General features: G+C 46.9%; 2 protein-coding genes and 1 long non-coding RNA gene across 11 annotated transcripts in view; 1 reads left to right on the plus strand and 2 right to left on the minus strand.

The window, feature by feature from the left end:
• Nucleotides 1-396: 396 nt before the first annotated feature.
• Nucleotides 397-4,550, minus strand: LOC105490103 (ribosomal protein L31). Of its 2 annotated transcripts, none has more exons than XM_011755414.3 (5): nt 4,428-4,550; nt 3,944-4,050; nt 2,536-2,661; nt 761-873; nt 397-469 (listed from the first exon to the last, which is right to left on the minus strand). In XM_011755414.3, exons 2-5 carry the CDS (start codon nt 4,048-4,050, stop codon nt 438-440), a joined length of 378 nt encoding a protein of 125 aa, XP_011753716.1. In that variant the 5' UTR covers nt 4,428-4,550; the 3' UTR covers nt 397-437. The 2 variants fall into 2 exon arrangements, with proteins under 2 accessions (XP_011753716.1, XP_024651271.1); XM_024795503.2 differs by lacking the exon at nt 4,428-4,550 and adding an exon at nt 4,232-4,418.
• A 108-nt stretch (nt 4,551-4,658) lies between these two features.
• On the plus strand, nt 4,659-14,594 carry LOC112428091 (uncharacterized). 3 transcript variants are annotated; one of them, XR_011612111.1, is made up of 2 exons: nt 4,659-5,302; nt 10,792-14,594. It is a non-coding gene; the product is annotated as an uncharacterized lncRNA (long non-coding RNA). The 3 variants fall into 3 exon arrangements; XR_011612113.1 differs by having other exon boundaries at nt 4,659-4,823; XR_011612112.1 differs by lacking the exon at nt 4,659-5,302 and adding an exon at nt 5,309-5,661.
• Nucleotides 10,746-18,286, minus strand: part of LOC105490104 (neuronal PAS domain protein 2) — a 175,949-nt gene continuing 168,408 nt past the window's right edge. For 5 of the 6 annotated variants that reach the window (XM_011755417.3, XM_011755418.3, XM_071077254.1 and 2 more), the window contains 4 exons: nt 18,075-18,265; nt 17,654-17,746; nt 13,267-13,447; nt 10,746-11,401 (listed from right to left, as the gene is read on the minus strand). In XM_011755417.3, coding sequence (XP_011753719.1) covers nt 11,219-11,401; nt 13,267-13,447; nt 17,654-17,746; nt 18,075-18,265 — 648 coding nt within the window. In that variant the 3' untranslated portion in view covers nt 10,746-11,218. The remainder of the gene's footprint in view (nt 11,402-13,266; nt 13,448-17,653; nt 17,747-18,074; nt 18,266-18,286) is intronic. The other variant, XM_071077255.1, reaches the window with a different exon arrangement.

The raw sequence follows: 18,286 nt of genomic DNA on the forward strand, positions 1-18,286 counted from the left end.
GACGTACTGCCACATTAATTTCATTAAATTTAAGATGCTACAAATAGTATGTCATTTTAAAGTTGTTTCCTAAAATGTTATGATGCCAATGGCAAATGGATTCTACATCCTGGTTTCTGGAAAAATGCTTATCTTTGAATTAGCAAAACATACAAGTAGAATCATTAACAATATGCCTTCAGTATCCCAACTACCCAGAACAGTGGTTCTAAAACTAGGTTGCAATTTGAAATCACCTTTAAAAACCTGCCTAGACCCTGTTCACAAATCCAACCCCAGGGGATGGGGAGAAAGCAACACAGGCAATCAATGTGGGAAAAGCTCTTCAAATGATCCCATAATTAGGACAGGATATACAAGCACATTATGCTGCAACTAAAAAGAACCAAAACAAAGTCAATTTTATAACTTTATTTGATGTATTTGATGATCAGCGATTAGTTCTCATCCACATTGACTGTCTGTAGATCTGTAAAGAAAATGACAGTCAACTTCCACACCCACATCACATTTCATATTTCAACTCTAAAAACCTTTTGTAGACGGGTCTGGGCGTGTAGCATTCTATTTTCCACAACCTTTTTACATCCCAGATATGGGCCAGTTTTGCATTCTTTAGCATCTTCCCACACCAACACACAATTTAAAAAGGGTACAATGATGTGTGTCACCCCTAGCTTAACAGATGAATTCACATTTTAACGGAGGTAAGGACATTTTTCTAATGAACTTAAATGGCTTTATGGGATGGAGAACTTACTTTTGAAAGTGGTAACAGGTACATAGGTAACCAAAGTATAGAGCTTATTTGGTGAATCTTCATCCTCATTACGTTTTCTGGACAGCCGCACACGGATTCGGTATGGGACATTCCTAATAAAAACATAATTGTGTTGCTAAAGTCAATGCCTCCTTTCAACCAAGCAGCCACTAGCTGTGTTCACATATCTCAGATCCCTGCTTCTAATGCTGTCCTTTGCTCTACTCTGACCAACCTAGAACTTACCAGTTCCCTGGAAAATGAAACATAACCCCCAGATGAACATTAAATGCTGTTACCACAGGAGGGATGCCTGTCTGAAGATATGTTAAGGTAGCCACCATTGATATTCAACCAAATAATCCTACGCAGATATCTGGGTCCAAATGTGTTAGTCTTTTATCACCAGAAACTTGTTATGTGATTTTTGTTACATTAAATTGTGAAGGCCAGGCGCGGTGGCTTAAGCCTGTAATCCCAGCACTTTGGGAGGCTGAGGTGGGTGTATCATCTGAGGTCAAGAGTTTGAGACCACTCTGGTCAACATGGTAAAACCCCCATCTCCACTAAAAATACAAAAAATAAGAGCCAGGCGTGGTGGCTGCCTGTAATCCCAGCCACTTGGGAGGCTGAGGCAGGAAAACAGCTTGAACCCAGGAGCTGAACGTTGCAGTAAGCTGAGACTACACCACTGCACTTCAGCCTGGGCAACATTAACTCCATCTCAAAACAAAAAACACTGTTAAAAACTCTGCCACAGGCGCATATTCAGTTTATCTCCACATGCAATCCCCTTGTCTTATCTCATCCTCTCTCTAGCATCACAGCTGATTCTCTTTCCTCTATCGATCTTAGGATGTGCCGGGTATTGTTCTAGGCCCCGGATTCCTATAAACTCAGGACCTCTTTTGGCTCCTGTAATCCCATTCCTCTTATCCCAAGGCAGGCATCGGAGGACACCTCTTCTGCTGCACCCTTAAATGTCCACCACAGAAGAGCTAGGTCTCAGGTCCCTGTCTTGTTCATCTCACTTAATCCTAAGTTTTAAATAACACACAGATGCAGACAGTCCTCCCCGCACCCGTTTCCAGAATCAAGTAGTCCACACTGTCATCATTCCTCTAGCTGCCCTTCACTCCACTTCTGTTCTGGCACCTCATGACATCCTTTAAAGCACAAGCCTCCCCTGCTTTCTGGTTCCACTTTAGAGCAGGGTCCCCCAACACCAGCACTAACACCTGGGCTAGGCAACTCTTTGAGGGAGCAGCCCCATGAATTGTAGGGTGTTTAGTGTCCCTGGCCCATAGTATCCCTCAGTAGTGACAACAAAAAACACTGCCCCTGCCACAACCCCGAGGAGGACAGGTAAACTGTCCCAGGCCAAGAACCACTTCTCTCATGGTGGACTTGCCTTGCTGTCTAGAGCTACCCTACATGGTCAGCCCTCACCCCTCCCTCCTCCTCCACTGGGCTCAGTCATTTATTCCACCCTACCTGCACTCACCACCCTGCTCCCAGATCCCGCCAAGCTTCCTCTCTGTGCAATGCTCTTTCCCACCCTACACTGCTGGCTCCTTCACTTGGGTCTCAGTTCATAAGCCATTAAATTAAGGGCTTCCCTGCAGATACTACCCAACCTAAGTCACAGTCACAGTATTTTTTTTTATACTTCCACGTGCACTAACCAAATTACTGAACTGATACGGGCTCTTGTAGGGTAAGTGAAGCTGGTGTCATTGCAAAAGTTCACCTTCAAATACAGATAACTTTAGCACCTTATTCCTTTGGCCCAGACAGCTTTGTTGAGCCTGGTATCAATGCGCACATCTGGAGTTCCCATCTCCTTCATGGCAAATTTCCGAATCTCTTTGAGTGCCCGAGGGGCACGCTTCTTGAAGCCCCTACGATTCAAACATAAAGTGAACAAATTAAAGGAGTATGAAATTAGGTACATGTAAGAAATCCTCAATGTCGTTGATAGGCTCCTGGAAACTGGCCAGTGTGCTTCAAGCTCAGTGAGGACTTACTGTAGATGGTATGTCCTCCTAAAACCAGCCTAAACCAAACCTTCAACTAGGCAGTAACAAGCTTTTTTTCCCACCAGTGTGTAATGCCCAGCAACTAGCACAATACTTAGGACAAGAAGATGCATAATCCACTTTCTGAAATCCTCAAAATATTAAATTTGATTAAATGTCATGTCTTAGGACATGTTTTTGGAACAGATCATTCAATGCTATTAACTTCATCTATGCTTAAAAAGCAGGGGCCTGAAATGTGCAGGCAGGTTTCTTCTTGAGTATGATGAGGGCAACAGTTAACTCTATGAACGCATCAAGCAAGTTCACTTCACTTAAATACTTAAACATCCAGAAGTAAAAGGTAGTAGAAATAACAGCAGTTGGCAATCCGTTGTTCTTCACACAGCTTATGTAAGCAACCTATTGGTTACAGCTGACGGTATCTAGTACTACAGAGAAAAACCAGGGAAAAGAGAAAGCATTAGGGAAAGGGGCTGCAGGTTTCTCTAAGACGGCCAGGGTGGGCCAGGTGTGGTGGCGGGCTCCTGTAATCCCAGCTACTCCAGAGGCTAAGGCACGGAGGCGGAGGTTGCAGCGAGCCGAGATCGCGCCACTGCACTCCAGGTTGGGGACGGAGCAAGACTCCGTCTTAAAAAAAAAAAAAAAAAAAAGGGTGACATTGGACTCAAGGTCTAAAGGCAACGAAGCATTTATTTGTGGAAAAAAAATTCAGGCATAGGGAAAAATAAAAGTAAAAATTCAACAAAGCAGCTACTTTGAAACAGAAGCATGCCCGGTATGATTAAGCGGGTCAGCCAATGTGGGATCATGGCAAGAACTCTTGATTTCTAACCTAAGATAGACCGATGCAGGATCTGAGAATAGATCCCTACGCATGTCTGGGTAGGGAAGGGAACAGGAGCAGGGAGCTGCTACTGTCAACATTCCGGTAAGAATGGGGACGGTCAGAAAGACCAACGCAGCTGGTCAGACGGTGAATGTATTCGGAAAGCAGAGCCCACAGGATTTGTTAAATTGCCAATGAATGAAATAGAGAAGGCCACAAGAGGAAGAGATTGGGGTGGAGATGATTCGGCGCATCTCTGAGAGTGACAACCAGACGTATGAGTTCGAGCCCCAGGGCGGCTACAGGGATACTCACACTCCATGGATGCGCTTGTGAATGTTGATGGTGTATTCTCGGGTCACCACCTCGTTGATGGCAGAACGGCCCTTTTTCTTCTCGCCACCCTTCTTTGCGGGAGCCATCTAAATGCAGGCGACAAGGAGGCTCAGAGCAGAGTTGAACAAGCTCAAGCCAAGTCCTCCCTCCCAGCCTCACGCGGTCACTCTCGGGGCGCTTCCAGGTGCTGAGAGTCTGGCCAGGCTAAGTCGGTCACCCAGTGGCCTACGCACCCGCGCCCCTCAGACACCTCCGACCTGGAAATACCTGCCGCCCCGGCTCCCCTAAGCCCGGACACTTTCCTCCTCAGGCTTCGGGAGCCCTTAAACGCAGCGTGTATTCCCATTTCCCACAACCGGAGACCCGGGCTAGCTCGGGAGAGATTTTGCGGTCCCAGTTAACACAATCCCAAAGGAGGATGGGGCCGGATTCCAGAAGCCCAGACTCCGCCACCCATACTCACTCTGCCGGGTCCAAGCTGGAAAGGAAGAGCGCGAAGAATTGTGGGAGAAGCAAAGCCGCAGTTGCAAGTACAACTTCCGGGTCGCCAGGCAAGGGGGTGTGGCTAGGGAAGGGGAGAGACGAGGCTGTGACGTCAGCGGCGCGCGCCGAAGTGGGGACAGCGAAAGGGCGTCGGGGCGGGGCCGCGCCTTTGGGCCGCGAGCTCGAGTCCAGCTTCTCTCTGACGGAGTCCGTCTGGCTCCGCGAAGGAACTTGCGTCTCGTGTCTAAGTCTTCGGATAAAACCAAAACCCAGGCCTACAGATGTATGGGAGCAGGGCCAGGGAGAGAGACTTTCGTTTGTTTTCCGCATTCATTCATGCATCCGACCAACACTGACTGAGCCTGAGTCGAGCGAGGTACCTGGCTGGCGGTCCCAGAGTCACTAAGACGCAGCCCGGCGTTGGAGGTGCTTGCGTCGAGCAGGGCCGGCACGGGATTGCCAGTCGTTGCTGTCAAGGGCGGTGGAGCCACAGGCCTGTCGCGTCGTCCGGGTGCATGGGTGACCGAGTGGGTTGGATATGACCCGAGAAATGACAGATGTGAGATGACACGACAGGGAGATCTGAGGAGGTCCCCAGAGAACGGGGAACTGCGTGTCACCAGCCTAGAGATTCGGAGACAGTCAGTTGGATCTGTGGACCCATGTCTTCCTTTTTCTTGACGAACTCCCTTCTTTCACAGGAGCGCACCATTTTTAGTGGTTTCGTAAGATGAGTACACAAGCTAAAAAGTTTCTGAGCCCTCAGATATCTGAGAATTTATTCAACCCTCAAATTTAAATTCTGGCTTATATGGAATTCTAAATTGAAAAGAATTTCTCCCCAGCATTTTGAAGGCAGGTTTCATTGTCTTCCATTTTTCGGTGTGGTTGAGAAGTGATGCGTTATTTTTTTCTCTCTGAAAGATTTTAGGATCTTCTCTTTAAAGCTGTGAAACTTCATGATGATGGTACCTTGAATTTAAGGGAAATTTCTCAGGACGAAAGAGCTTGATGTCCCAAGCTGAAAGGGTCCACTTAATGCCTGGCACTTTGGTGAACGGGAAAATGCCCGGACCAAGTCACCCCTAACCTACTAACAGAGTTTCCAGCAGTGGACATGTTTCAGGACCTCACAGACAAGACTGGAGGCAGGCAATTTCTGGGCTGGAACAGGGACTCTGATCTCATGAGGAATCTTTGCATCCTGTATCAAGGTAGATGTTGCACTTGTAGGTTTCCCAGCAGTCCTCAAAGGCAAGAGATGGTGTTGGACAAGCAAGCCTCCCCCTATGCCTCTTATCAGACTCCAAAGGCCTTTCCAGAAACCTCCTGTAGCTTTCTGCCTGTCATTGGCTAGAACTAGGGACTCCATTTCAGTTAGGCTGGGAGAGCACATACCCGCCAAAAGCGAATGGGATTGTCATCATTACTTTGGCCTAATGATGAGTTGTGTATTTTTTGGGCTGGGCTAGACACATTGCTTTTTTTTGTTGTTGTTGTTGTTGTTTTCTCTGTGTGTGTGTGTTTTGAGATGGAGTCTCTCTCTGTCACCCAGGCTAGAGTGCTGTGGCGTGATCTTGGCTCACTGCAAGCTCCGCCTGCTGGGTTCACACCATTCTTCTGCCTCAGCCTCCCAAGTAGCTGGGACTACAAGGCACCTGCCACCACTCCTGGCTAATTTTTTGTATTTTTAGTGGAGACAGGTTTTCACCATGTTAGCCAGGATGGTCTCGATCTCCTGACCTTGTGATCCGCCCGCCTCGGCCTCCCAAAGTGCTAGGATTACAGGCTAGACACATTGCTTTTAATGCACGGAAGTGGGGTTCTGTTAACAAGGAAGAAAAGGGGCTAGCACAATTTGTTTCAACCGAATGGTGCTTGCTCTCATCTCCTTTCCGCCACCTCTTCGTCTTGCTCAGGCACCCTAAAGCCTGCCTCAGGCCTTTCATACCTCAGGGCCCTTTTCAGATCATTGTTCTGATCCTGGCTCCCTGCAATCACTCTCTGAAGATGGGATCTTGCCCCTTCTATCCCAGCACCTAGAGAGGGATTAAGGGACAGCTTTCTAGGGTACCATCCGTTAGAGGTAATAAAAGTGTTACTGTAATAAATCAGAAGTCTAGTGCCAGCTGACTCAAGTTTCCGTATAACTGATAAAATGTGAGTAGATCCTACCTCTTGTTGAAATAAATAGACCCCTCCAGTAGGAATCTACAAAACGTCCCTCTAAGATGTCAACTCTCCTGCTTCACATAAAGGTTGAACAGAGGTATAAGAAGGACTGTTAGGTTTGAGGACTGAAAATCATTTGCCTGCCTAGAGTTCTGCAGACGCTTCCAGCTTCTCTTTCCCTCCTAAGCCCCAGGGACCAGGTCAGTGACTGCTGGGCCTCAAAGAGACCAGAACCACATAATATGAACTTTATAACTCTCTGGTGTTTGTTAGCTGGGCTAATCACTCACATGTTTTTACTTTTACTGATTAGCAGAGAATCCTTAAAATGAAACAAGATCTGAATGCTTCCCTGTGGGGGCAGCAAGAAAGTAGACAGGTTGCATTCCCGTCCACCAGCTTTAGGGGCGACAAATCTAAGGGGCTAGAGGAGTCCTCCTTGGCAGTTTCATGCTGGACTGAGCTCCAGAAAGGTCCAGTGGAACTTTCCAAGAAGCGCCGCCGAAAGATTTTTAAAAGGAAAGAGGCGTGGTGGTGAAGAGGTGCTAAAGAGGTAGTGTGGGTAGCCCAGGCCTGGGAGGTCAGTGTGGAGGCTGTTTCTGTGACCCAGCTTAAATGGGGCCCAAATGAGGCAGCAACTAATATGACAGAGAGGAGAGGAATGGCACAGGAGGTATTTGAAATTAAAATCAACAGTTCATAACTGTCTTCATATGGAATGTCAGTTTAGGTGAAAATGCTGAACAAAATCACATTAGAAAAGTAGACTACAGTATAATATATATTACATTGCAGAAATCAATGTGATTTCATGACTGGAAATGTTTTCAGCTCCATCACAACAGGATGACCCAGTAATAGCAACAGAGGCAGCACTTGACCCAATACCAGCTCTTAGTCTTACTCTAGGCGTCTAGATTTTAATCTCTTTTTTTTTTTTTTTTTTAAAACTAAAAGGAATCAGGACTCCTTGGAGGTAGTTGTCTCCATGCTTTGAGATAGGAAAAATAAAAAAATCAATCAATCAGTATGGGCCTTGACTGTATTGTTCCCAGAAGGAAATCTGGAGTCTGATTTCTGACGGGCAATGCTACAAAGAGAAAAGAGCCAAACATAGGAGCCGGCTCTCACTGGCCGGGTTGTACCAATTTGAGCATGAAATAAATAACAATGGTCAATTAGAAAAGTTGAGTTCATAAAAGGCCATGAGTTCCTGTCTTCATGCTTAAAATAAAACATGACATATAAAAAAGGTAATTGTAATTTTAAAATGAGTCAATATCATAGATGTGCCTAAGTGTGGTTAGGCAAAAATTCTACAAGAGTTGTTTTCTTTTTTGTGTGTCCAATGAGCTTTTTTCTCCAGAAAAATAAAGCTGTTTGTATGCATAGTATGAAATTCATGCATGTCTGCCCAAAAAGCTGCTAACAGGTGTCCCTAGAGGATGCAAATTAGTTATTTCTCTGGGACAATAATGGCAGACTTGGAGACCTTCAGGCTGTGCCTACACAAAGTGAAGAGGGAAACCAAAGCAGTCTTGTACCAAAACAAATGTTACCAGATAATTTAGACAAGAGTGTGAAATGTCATGGCTTAAAACAGTTGGCTAGTTCCCCATGTTGCATGCACAAACAACATTTTAAAATTAATGTAATGAATTTTAGTTGAATTAGAGACAGTAGAGACATTTTAACTTAGTTGAAAAGATCATAAACAGTGTGCTCCCAGTTCACATTTCAGTCATTTCACATCAGCCAAGACTTTATAGTTTTCCAAATAGGTCATGGTCTTTCTGGAAATAGGACAGGGTTGCAAAATAGCCTTTTAATGAGCAAACTTTAATGAATCAAAAGTTTAGGGATTAAAATTCCCATGATGAATGTGGGTTTAAAGAAATATTACACAATAAGAGTTTTCTGAGTTTATCCAAATTCTGAACACGTGTAAGATTTAAGCAAAGCTAAATCAAATTAGTAGCAAGGCACACTCTGCCCTTTTTAAATGACTTCCAGCTAGAAAATCCTAGGACGATAAATATGCTGTCCATTAAAAATATTGTTCTGCTTAAAAATATGCTGACAGCAAATTAAAATACAAATTCTTTTACAGACAAATCAGACCTAGAAACCTTTGCATTTATAAAACATGTAAAAATAGTGAATAAAGTTTCACACAGCATTTTTAAGAAGCGGGTTCATTTCTGGTTCTTTTAAAGAGTAAGTGTTCTAGTGTGCGCAAAATATTTTCACTTACCTTTTTCTCAGGATTAGAACAATTGTATGCATAATAAAACTTTTTGGATGTACTTATACGGCACCATCTCTGCCATCCAAAACCGATCCTAGTCATAGAACTGGGAAGAGCCATCCGCATTCTACACGGGAGGAGTAGGAGCAGAGAGCCATAGCAATGCAGCAGGGAAAGAACTTTGCTCTCTTGGGCCAATGCTTTTGGAAAGGGCATTGCCATTGCAGTGGTTCTCAACCACAGTACACCAGGGTACCCTCCTTCAGCCCCATGAAGCCTCATGATGGGTTGGCTGTCTGTAGTTGGCAGAAATCTTCTAGATGCTGCGGCTATGCTCCCACCCTCAACATGGCATATGTGTACACATCTTATATTGAGACACACATATGCCGCCCACATCACTGATATCTAAATGTTGGTGGCGAAACCCCATGCAATTCCGGCTGAGTGAGTTTAATGATGGGCTATAAATGAGAGCTTTGGTGGAGAATGTCTTGGTCGCCTCCATGGATTTTACCTGTGTCAAGATTAAGATGTTGGCGGGGCATGGTGGCTCACGCCTGTAATCCCAGCATTTTGGTCGGCCGAGGTGGGCTGATCACTTGAGGTCTGAAGTTCGAGACCAGCCTGGCCAATATGGCGAAACCCCATCTCCACTAAAAACACAAAAATTAGCGGGGTATGGTGGTGGGTGCCTGTAATCCCAGTTACTCGGGGGGCTGAGGCAGGAGAATCACTTGAACCAGGAGGCAGAGGTTACATTGAGCTGAGATTGTGCCACTGCACTCCAGCCTGGGAAAGAGAGAGAGACTCTGTCTAAAAGAAAAAAGAAAAGATTGAGATGTTTCCAGAAACTTTTTTTCTGTTTTGTTTTGCTGTCACTTCTACAGTAAACCATTGTTTTTCTGGCACAAACTTTAATACAAAGATCAGAACCTGACAGGCCGATGCAAATACTGCAGCTCAAAAAGCTGAACGCCTCTGCCTGACTTACTGATTGCTTGCTTTCATCTTTTCCGTATCTTTGATTATCCTTGAAACATCTTGAAATTAGAAAAAAAGAATTACTGGTGAAAAGATGTAGGCAGGGATGTATAACAAGGGACAGAGGAAATTGTACAAATTTGTTAATTTATTACAAAATTTTCACTCACAGAAAAACACAAGAAAACTTTTATACTTTTATATTTGGGAAAGGAACTGGTATCTCAGATACAAAATAATTTACACATAAGCCATACAATTTTATTTTATATAGAAATAGGTCATTATTACAACGACTGTACAATTCACTACGCTTCATCTTATAATTACATAAAATCTTTTCTTTAGAAACATCTCAACAAAACATACAAAAAAAGCAAAGTGCATTTTGAAAAGGAAAATCCAATTCTCAGTATTCTCATGAAGATATGTAGAAAGATGCAGCATTCTCACTCAAAGGGCCAGCACATGGCGGGGTCTCCTTGGGGACTGCAGTCCCCCAGGCCTGTCTGGCTTGTGAAACCTCTCCCCTCACAGGCTTGGAGTTCTCAGCAGAATTCTGGAATGTTGGCTGGCATGATTGTGCTTTGCTTTGAGTCCACCTTTGTAGTTGCAATCAATGAAGTAAACAGGAAACAGTCCAGTGTTTTATTTAGGGGCTAAAAAATCACCACCAGCATGGCATGGGGTGAAAAGCCTCATCCCATTAGGGTTTAGGCCAGAAAGTGTGAATCTGTAGCTTGGTTAATAACAACCAGCTTCTCTGATTGGTGGGCTGTTGTTGTTACTGTGGTCTCTGAACGAAGCCATGAGACCTTATTATTTTTTAAAAAAACAGAAAGTGCCTAAGTTATTTCCTCTGTGCAGCTGTGCAAATTAAAACAAAAACAACCATTTAAAAATAATGAAAAATAATCTCTTTATTCTCTCTCTCCAACAGATCTCTGACCCAGTCCTTCTCCAATACAAAGGAAAGATGATCAAGAGAGTGAAGGCCAGCTAGCGCAGATGGGCGGGCCGCAGGTGGCTAGAGCAACCAGTGCACTCTTGGGGGATGCAGCGAGATGCGCCATCTCTGAAGGTAAACCGACCAACGATGCCTACACGGGGCACCTGGTTCCTGTCCAGTATGGCTATAGAGTGTGCCCAAGAACCTCGGAGGCAAGAGAAACACGGTCAGTATTCCTGATCATTTCCACTGCAGCAAGCACTGCGCTCCAGAGATGGTTACCATCCAGGAGTTCTGAAACATATGCAGTGTGCACAAAAGCCAGGGGTTTAGTTCAGACTCCTCTCCCCATCTCCTGTGGCCACCCCCCTCATCCATTGGTTAAAGCTGATTGTGTCCCGACTTCAGTGCCGGGGCACTATCGGGGCGGCTGCTGGAGGCCTGATGACTCAGACAGACTGCTGACCCTTCGGGGAGGACGTAGGGGCTGGGGCTGTGCTGGGGGTGGTTGGGGGTAGCCCAGGGTCCCTGGCTGTTGTGAGTAGGTGGAGAGAAGTAGTGAGTCCTGCTGCTCACTGTGCAAAGAGGTTGGTGCCTGTACCTAGAAAAAAAAGAACAAAGGGCTTCAGAGGTGGTTCTGATGTCTGCCCCTCAGCTGTCTTACAGGGCAGTGTGGGGCATGCTGCAGATTGAGTTAGACTATAGGGCTGTCTTTCTTGGGGGGTCATGTGGGGAGAGGTGGCTTTGGCAAGACCTGGGGGTGTGGTGGGGATGGGGACGAAAGGAACCTTAGGGTGAATTCTGAAGCTAACTTCTCCGCCAATAGCGGGGGCACCTTCTGGCCCAATCAGCCTAGGCCTGTGGCTGTGGGGAATGGTTTCATAAACACGTGCACATGATCTGCATTATAGCCAGAATGTTTCTGGATGATGGAGCCTGAGGCCACATGCAGATAGTTGACAGGGCAGAATCCAAACACACATACAATTTGCACAGTTTTCACTGCTGGTCCCTGATACCGTAGCTACCTCCAGCTTCACCAGCACCTACTAGGAGCATCTTGATTGGAAGTTTAGAAGCTTCGACTGGCCAAAGCCTGACTTTGGAAACTTCAATCTTACCACCCACTATTCCCTTCCATGAAATCTCCTCCTGCAAGTAACCCAGCACCCCCCTGCTCTCAAAGCTGCCCAGGCACAGCTGCCCTGAACTTTTGCCCAGGCTGTCTGGCTGGAACACTGTCCCTTTATCTTCACCCTCTCCCACACTTCAGGCATTTCCCGGACATCAGACTCGGCAGTGGATGCCTTCTGAGCCCTCCCTCTTCTCAAGTCCCTTCCTCCATGAAGGCTTCCCCACCACAGCACTCCCACTCTTCCCAAATCCGAGCCTGACTGCACTCTGTGCTAACCCACCTTCTGCACCCCACCCCGAGGCCCCTAAGGACAGTGAGTGGGCCGAAGAGCTCTCTGTATTCATAGCCTGCATCTTGTATGCAACAGGTGCGTGCAAACTTGTCTGTTGCTCATTTCCCATCCAAAATCACTTCTGGGTCTCGAGAACTGACAAGATCTGCAAAGCCAAAGTCTGAGCTGACTCCCACTATGCGTGGGGTCAGGGAGATCCGAAAATTACAGCACAGATGGCTTAGCAGCATTGGAATTAAACTACATTCTAGAACTTCAAGGACAGCTATCTTCATCGCTATCTACAGTACTCAAGAGGACTCAGCCTCTGCTCATTCTCCATGGCTTTGCAGGTGCAGGTGGAGCTGCAGGCCAGGGAGGAAGCCCCCTAGGACACAGAAGGGCTGGGTGAAAAGGGGCACCCTGCACATGGGCAAGGGAAGGCCAGGCCCTTCTGGAGCTTGGCAGACGCAGACGTGTGGCTCCCAAGTGAACCTGCAGACCAGTGGCTCTCACCCTCCCTGCTTTTGGCATACTTGGCACTTGCCTGAAGTGATTTTTGCCTTCTAAGTAGTGACCACATGTAAATGAGCTCCAAATTTTCCTGGCAAGCCCAATTTCACACATCACTGTATTTACTAAGGCAGGTTAGTGGATCTTTAACTAAATGTGATTTAACTTTATGTTTATATAGGACTTTATAAACACACTGAAAAGTCCAACATAGTCATCAATGTTTTTTGACTTCTGCTCTAAAAACTATGAACATGTCTAGATGCAAATCCTTGAGTAAAAACTACTTTTTTAAAAAGGAACCTTTTCAGCACATAATCACATAAGGCATAATAGCCGACTCGTAATTTCACATACTCCGTAGATATAGACTTCATAACCTTTAAGCATGAAAAACAATCAAATGAGAATCTTTCTGGGGCTTACTTCTATACTAGGGATAGAACAACCTTGAAAGCAAGGGAATAAAATATCTTTGAGACTCGGGGTACGGAGTGTGGCCCGGCTCCCAGGCCTGCACGGGGGCCCCCTGGGCTTTGGCACCCACCTGCAGGTAGTGCTGTGGTGGCTGCTGCCGGGCCTGTGCGGGCTGCAGGGGTGACGGTTGGGAGGCGGGGAAGCTGGGGTGGAGCACTGCCTGCCCCATCAGCAGGACGGGCATCGGGGTGCTGCTGCTGTTGACAGGGTGTGCATCTGGATTTGGAAACACGGTCTGGCTCTGTGCGTACCTGTTGCACGTGGGAAGGAGAAAACAGGTCCTTTAAGAAAGCAGTATTGATATGACACCCAAAGCATGAGCAACAAAGAAAAAAACAAGTAAGTTGGACTTCATAGAAACTTTTGGCCAGGCACAGTGGTTCATGCCTGTAATCCCAGCACTTTGGGAGGCTGAGGCGGGAAGATCACAAGGTCAGGAGATCAAGACCAGCCTGACCAATATGGTGAAACACCGTCTCTACTAAAAATACAAAAATTAGCCAGGTGTGGTGGGTGTCTGTAGTCCCAGCTACTTGGGAGGCTGAGGCAAGAGAATAGCTTGAACCCGGGAGGTGGAGGTTGTGGTGAGCAGAGATCATGCCACGGCACTCCAGCCTGGGCAACAGAGTGAGACTCCATCTTAAAGAAAAAAAAAAGAAACTTTTTTTGCATCAAAAGACACTATCAACACTATCAACAGAGGGAAGAGGCAGCCCACGGGGTGGGGGAAGACATTTGCATATCACATATCTAATAAGAGACGGATACCACAATATATAAAGAATGCCTACAACTGCACAACAAGAAACCCAGACAACCCAATCAAAAAACGGGCATGGGGCTGACATTTCTCCAAAGAGAAGCTAGAAATGGCCAACACACACATGAAAACATGCTCAGCATCACTAGCCATTAGGGCAAAGCAGATCAAAACCAAAATGAGATGTCCCTTCACACTCATTACAATGGTGATTATCAAAAAACCAGGAAGTAACAGGTGTTGCTGAGGATGCAGAGACATTGGAACTTTAGTGCTCTGTTACTGGGAATTGTCAAATGCTGCAGCCACTGTGTTAAATGTTGGCTCTGTGTCCCCACCCAAATCTCATGTTGAATTGTAATCCCTAGTGTTGGAGGTGTGGCCTGATGGGAGGTGATTGATCGTGGGTGGGGACTTCCCCCTTGCTGTTCTTGTGACAGAGTTCTCCCTAGATCTGTTTGTTTAAAAGTGCGTAGCCCCTCCCCCTCTTTCTCTCTCTCCTCCCGGCCATGTGAAGTTGTGCTTGCTTCCTCTTCACCTTCTGCCACGATTGTAAGTTTCCTGAGGCTTCCTAGAAGCAGAAGCCTGTACAGCCTGCACAATGGTGAACGAATTAAACCTCTTTTCTTTATACATTACTCAGGCTCATGCATGTCTTTATAGCAGTGTGAGAATGGACTAATATGAATGTATGGTAATTCTTCAAAAAATTAAACACACACAATGACCATTCTACCATATGATCCTGCAATTCCACTTCTGGGTATATACCCAAAAGAAGTAAAAGCAGGAACCTGAAAAAGATAATTGTACATCCATGGATGTGTATAATCATATTTTGGTTTATTGTGAATAAACCACTATATAATAAACAATTATTATAAACCATTATTCACAATAACCAAAAGGTAGAAACAATCCAAGGGTCCACTGAGAGATGAATGGATTAAAAAAGTGGTTTGTCCATACAGTGGAATATTATTCAGCCTTGGAAAGGAAGGAAATTCTCACACATGCTACAACATAAATGAACCTTGAAGACATTATGCAGAGTGAAATAAGCCTGTCACAAAATGACAAATGTTGTGTGATTCCTCTTATATGAGGGCTCTGGAGTTGTCAAATTCTTAGGGACAGAAAGTAGGATGGTGGCTGCCAGGGGCTAGGGGGAAGGGGTATTGGGGGTGGGTGTCTAATGGGTACAGGATTTCAGTTTGAAAAGGTGACAAAGTTCTGGAGCTGGATGGTGGCGATGGTCACACAACCTTGTGAATGTACTTAATGCCATGGAACTACACACTTAAAAATGGTTAAAATAGTAAAATTATGTATATTTTGCCACAATAAAACATTCTTAGGCCAGGTGTGGTGGCTCATGCCTGTAGTCCCAGCACTTTGGGAGGCCAAGGCAGATGGATCACTTGACGTCAGGAGTTCAAGACCAGCTTGGCCAACATGGTGAAACCCCGTCTCTACTAAAAATACAAAAATTAGCCAGGCATGGTGGCACATGCCTGTAATCCCAGCTTCTTGGGAGGCTGAGGCAGGAGAATTGCTTGAACCTGGGAGGCGGAGGTTGCAGTGAGCCAAGATCGCACCACTGCACTCCAGCCTGGATGACAGAGCAAGACTCCATCTCAAAAAACAAAACAAAACATCTTTTAAAAAAGAAAGAGATGGTGATGATAATGGTCCACTAACAAGGAGCAGAGAAAGGCCACTTAGGAACAATCTGGGGTTACGGACAGGAGCAAATGTCTAAAGAGACTGGAGAGAAGTCTGCTTTGCGTGATGTTTTTGGAGGTGTGATTTCGCTGCCTGGGGTCATCTGTGACAGGCAGTGGGGGTTCCAGACTTCCCCTGAGGAGGCAGCTGTGTGTGTGGGAGGCAGATCCTGACACGCCCTGGAGGGTGGACCGTTAGGTCGTGTCTGGAAGAGACAGTCAGGGAGATGGGGAGGGTATACATTATCGATTTGACCAAAAATGGCAGTTAGAGTTCCCAGAGGAAAAACTTTCCATACTTGCCTAGTTCAGGGTGTTTTAAGCATCTCTGGAAAGTGATGTAACAAGAATTTTTGCTTCCATTTTCCTTCTTTTTTTTTTTTGAGACAGTCTCGCTCTGTTGCCCAGGCTAGAGTGCAGTGGCACAATCTCGGCTCACTGCAACCTCCACCTCCCTGGTTCAAGTGATTCTCCTGCCTCAGCCTCCTGAGTAGCTGGGATTACAGGCACGTGCCATCATGCCTGGCTAATTTTTGTATTTATAGTAGAGATGGGGTTTCACCATGTTGGCCAGACTGGTCTTGAACTTCTGACCTCAGGTGATCCGCCCACCTTGGCCTCCCAAAGTGCTGGGATTACAGGCATGAGCCACTGCGCCCAGCCTATTTCCACTTATTTAGATCATTTAGGAAGAACAGGTAAAATCCGAAAGCAAAACCAGCCCACTTCCCCCCGCCTAATGATAGACATGAACGGAACTTTACAGACAGCTCCCCACCACCTGCAGGTCCCTCCTTACCGTCCTGTGACCAAAGGGAGGGTCAGAAAGTCTCAGGGGCAGAGGCTGCCTAGAAAGTTATCCTGAGGTGTGGGGAGATCCCAGACAGGGCCAACAAGGTGGACTTTGAAGATTCAGGGAGCCAAAGGGGCCTGTGGCCTGGAGTTAGCTGGCCTCCAGCCCCACCATCTGCACTGTGTGGCCTTCGAGAATGTAATCTAACCCCCTGAAAGCCCAGCCTCTTCACTGGTTTAAAAAAAACAAAAACAAAAAACAAGCATGTGCCTACACCCTAGGGATTTTGTCGGGATGAAATGAAATAATGAACATACAGACCCTGACCCTCAGAAAGGCAGGAACCATCTGCCGTTCCTCTCAGTGCTGGCTGAAGGAGGGCACAGAAGAAGGACTTCCAGGGAGAGGGGCCTGGGGGTGCCTGCGAGCCCTCTACATGAGGGCATCCCAGGCCTGATCGGCTAGCACCGTCCTGGTGAGCTCTGGACACGAAGTCAGCCAGTGTTAATATGAAGCGGATGTCTGTGTGATAGCTCTATTTCGGCCTCATTCCCAAGGGCCAGAAACTGTTTTCCAGCAACTTTTAAACTATTCTCCCCGTGTCTCCAGTAACCGTTGTCCCCAGGAATTAAGTAGCTGAGTAAAGCTGCTCTGGTCCTGTGAGTGCTAGTGGAGAGGAGGGTGGAGAAGGGAGAGCCGGGGCTGCTCGTCTGGGAGGGAAGGGCCCAAGGACAGTGCCAGAAGCACAGAGCACCAAGTGTGCCTGCGGAATGTCAGCTGGAGCCTGGGGGAGGGTCCTTGGGAAGGGGGATGGCGATGTCAGCTGGAGCCCGGGGAAGGGTCCTTGGGAAGGGGGATGGCGCTACACCCTCCAGGGATGTCTCCAGGGGTGAGGGCTTCAGACCTGTAAGGAAGTCGGAAGATGATGGCAAACGGCAGGGTGTGAATTGTTTCATTCAGTGCTGCTCTAAGCATGGAGCACGGAGTTTTTTTCTGCTTAAATGGGACACGGTAGAAGAAAAGCTGAGGGGCAGTGTCCCCTTCACAGCTGTGGGCACACTCAGACCCTGCCTTTAGTGCAAGGCTCATGTGAGTGCTGCTGGCCCAGGCGGGTGAGGCTGGCCAGCCTGGAACCATTCCGCCAGCGCTTGCCTCCTGCCTCCCGCCAGGGTCCACGTACTTGACTTGCCGTCCCGTCCTGCTGACCTCCGAGGGCTGCCTTGCGTCACAGGACCCGGGCATCATGGGCTGGATGGGCTGGCTCAGCAACAGCCTTTAAGCAGAGGTGGGGAAATAGGAAACTGATCAGCACCTGAACCACAGACCCACTGGTCGTGGCAGCACTTGCTCAGCCTGCCTGGACCCTTTATGGTTGACCCTAATCCCCACTCCCCTGGCTTCATTCTCAGAGGATGATGGACGCAGTGGGTAACTTCCCCTGGACCTCAGGACCCCAAGCCCTGTCCTCTGCTTCCTTAGCTGAGATCAACTGTGGACACTTTAGAATCTGTCTGAACTCTGCCTCCGTCTAAAGCAGAAAGCTGAAATGAATGGGGTAAAATGATGGCTGGGTTATCCTTCAAACAAGGGCAGTCTCGTACCTGAGCTGCCGATCATGGCTGAAGTCTGGGCTGGGCTGGCACTGGCTGGCATCCTGGGAGGTGGAAGCAGGTGTGGTCAGATTCAGACTTGGCGGGAGCACAGCTGTGGCGCTGCTGAACGGGGACACTAGGCTGTTCCCAGAGCGGCCGCTGCTCTGCATTAGCTGTGAGCTTCTCATTGGCTTTGGACCCTGGAGCATCATTTCAATGAG

The sequence above is a fragment of the Macaca nemestrina genome, chromosome 13, assembly GCF_043159975.1.
Source record: "Macaca nemestrina isolate mMacNem1 chromosome 13, mMacNem.hap1, whole genome shotgun sequence".
Classification (NCBI taxonomy): domain Eukaryota; kingdom Metazoa; phylum Chordata; class Mammalia; order Primates; family Cercopithecidae; genus Macaca; species Macaca nemestrina.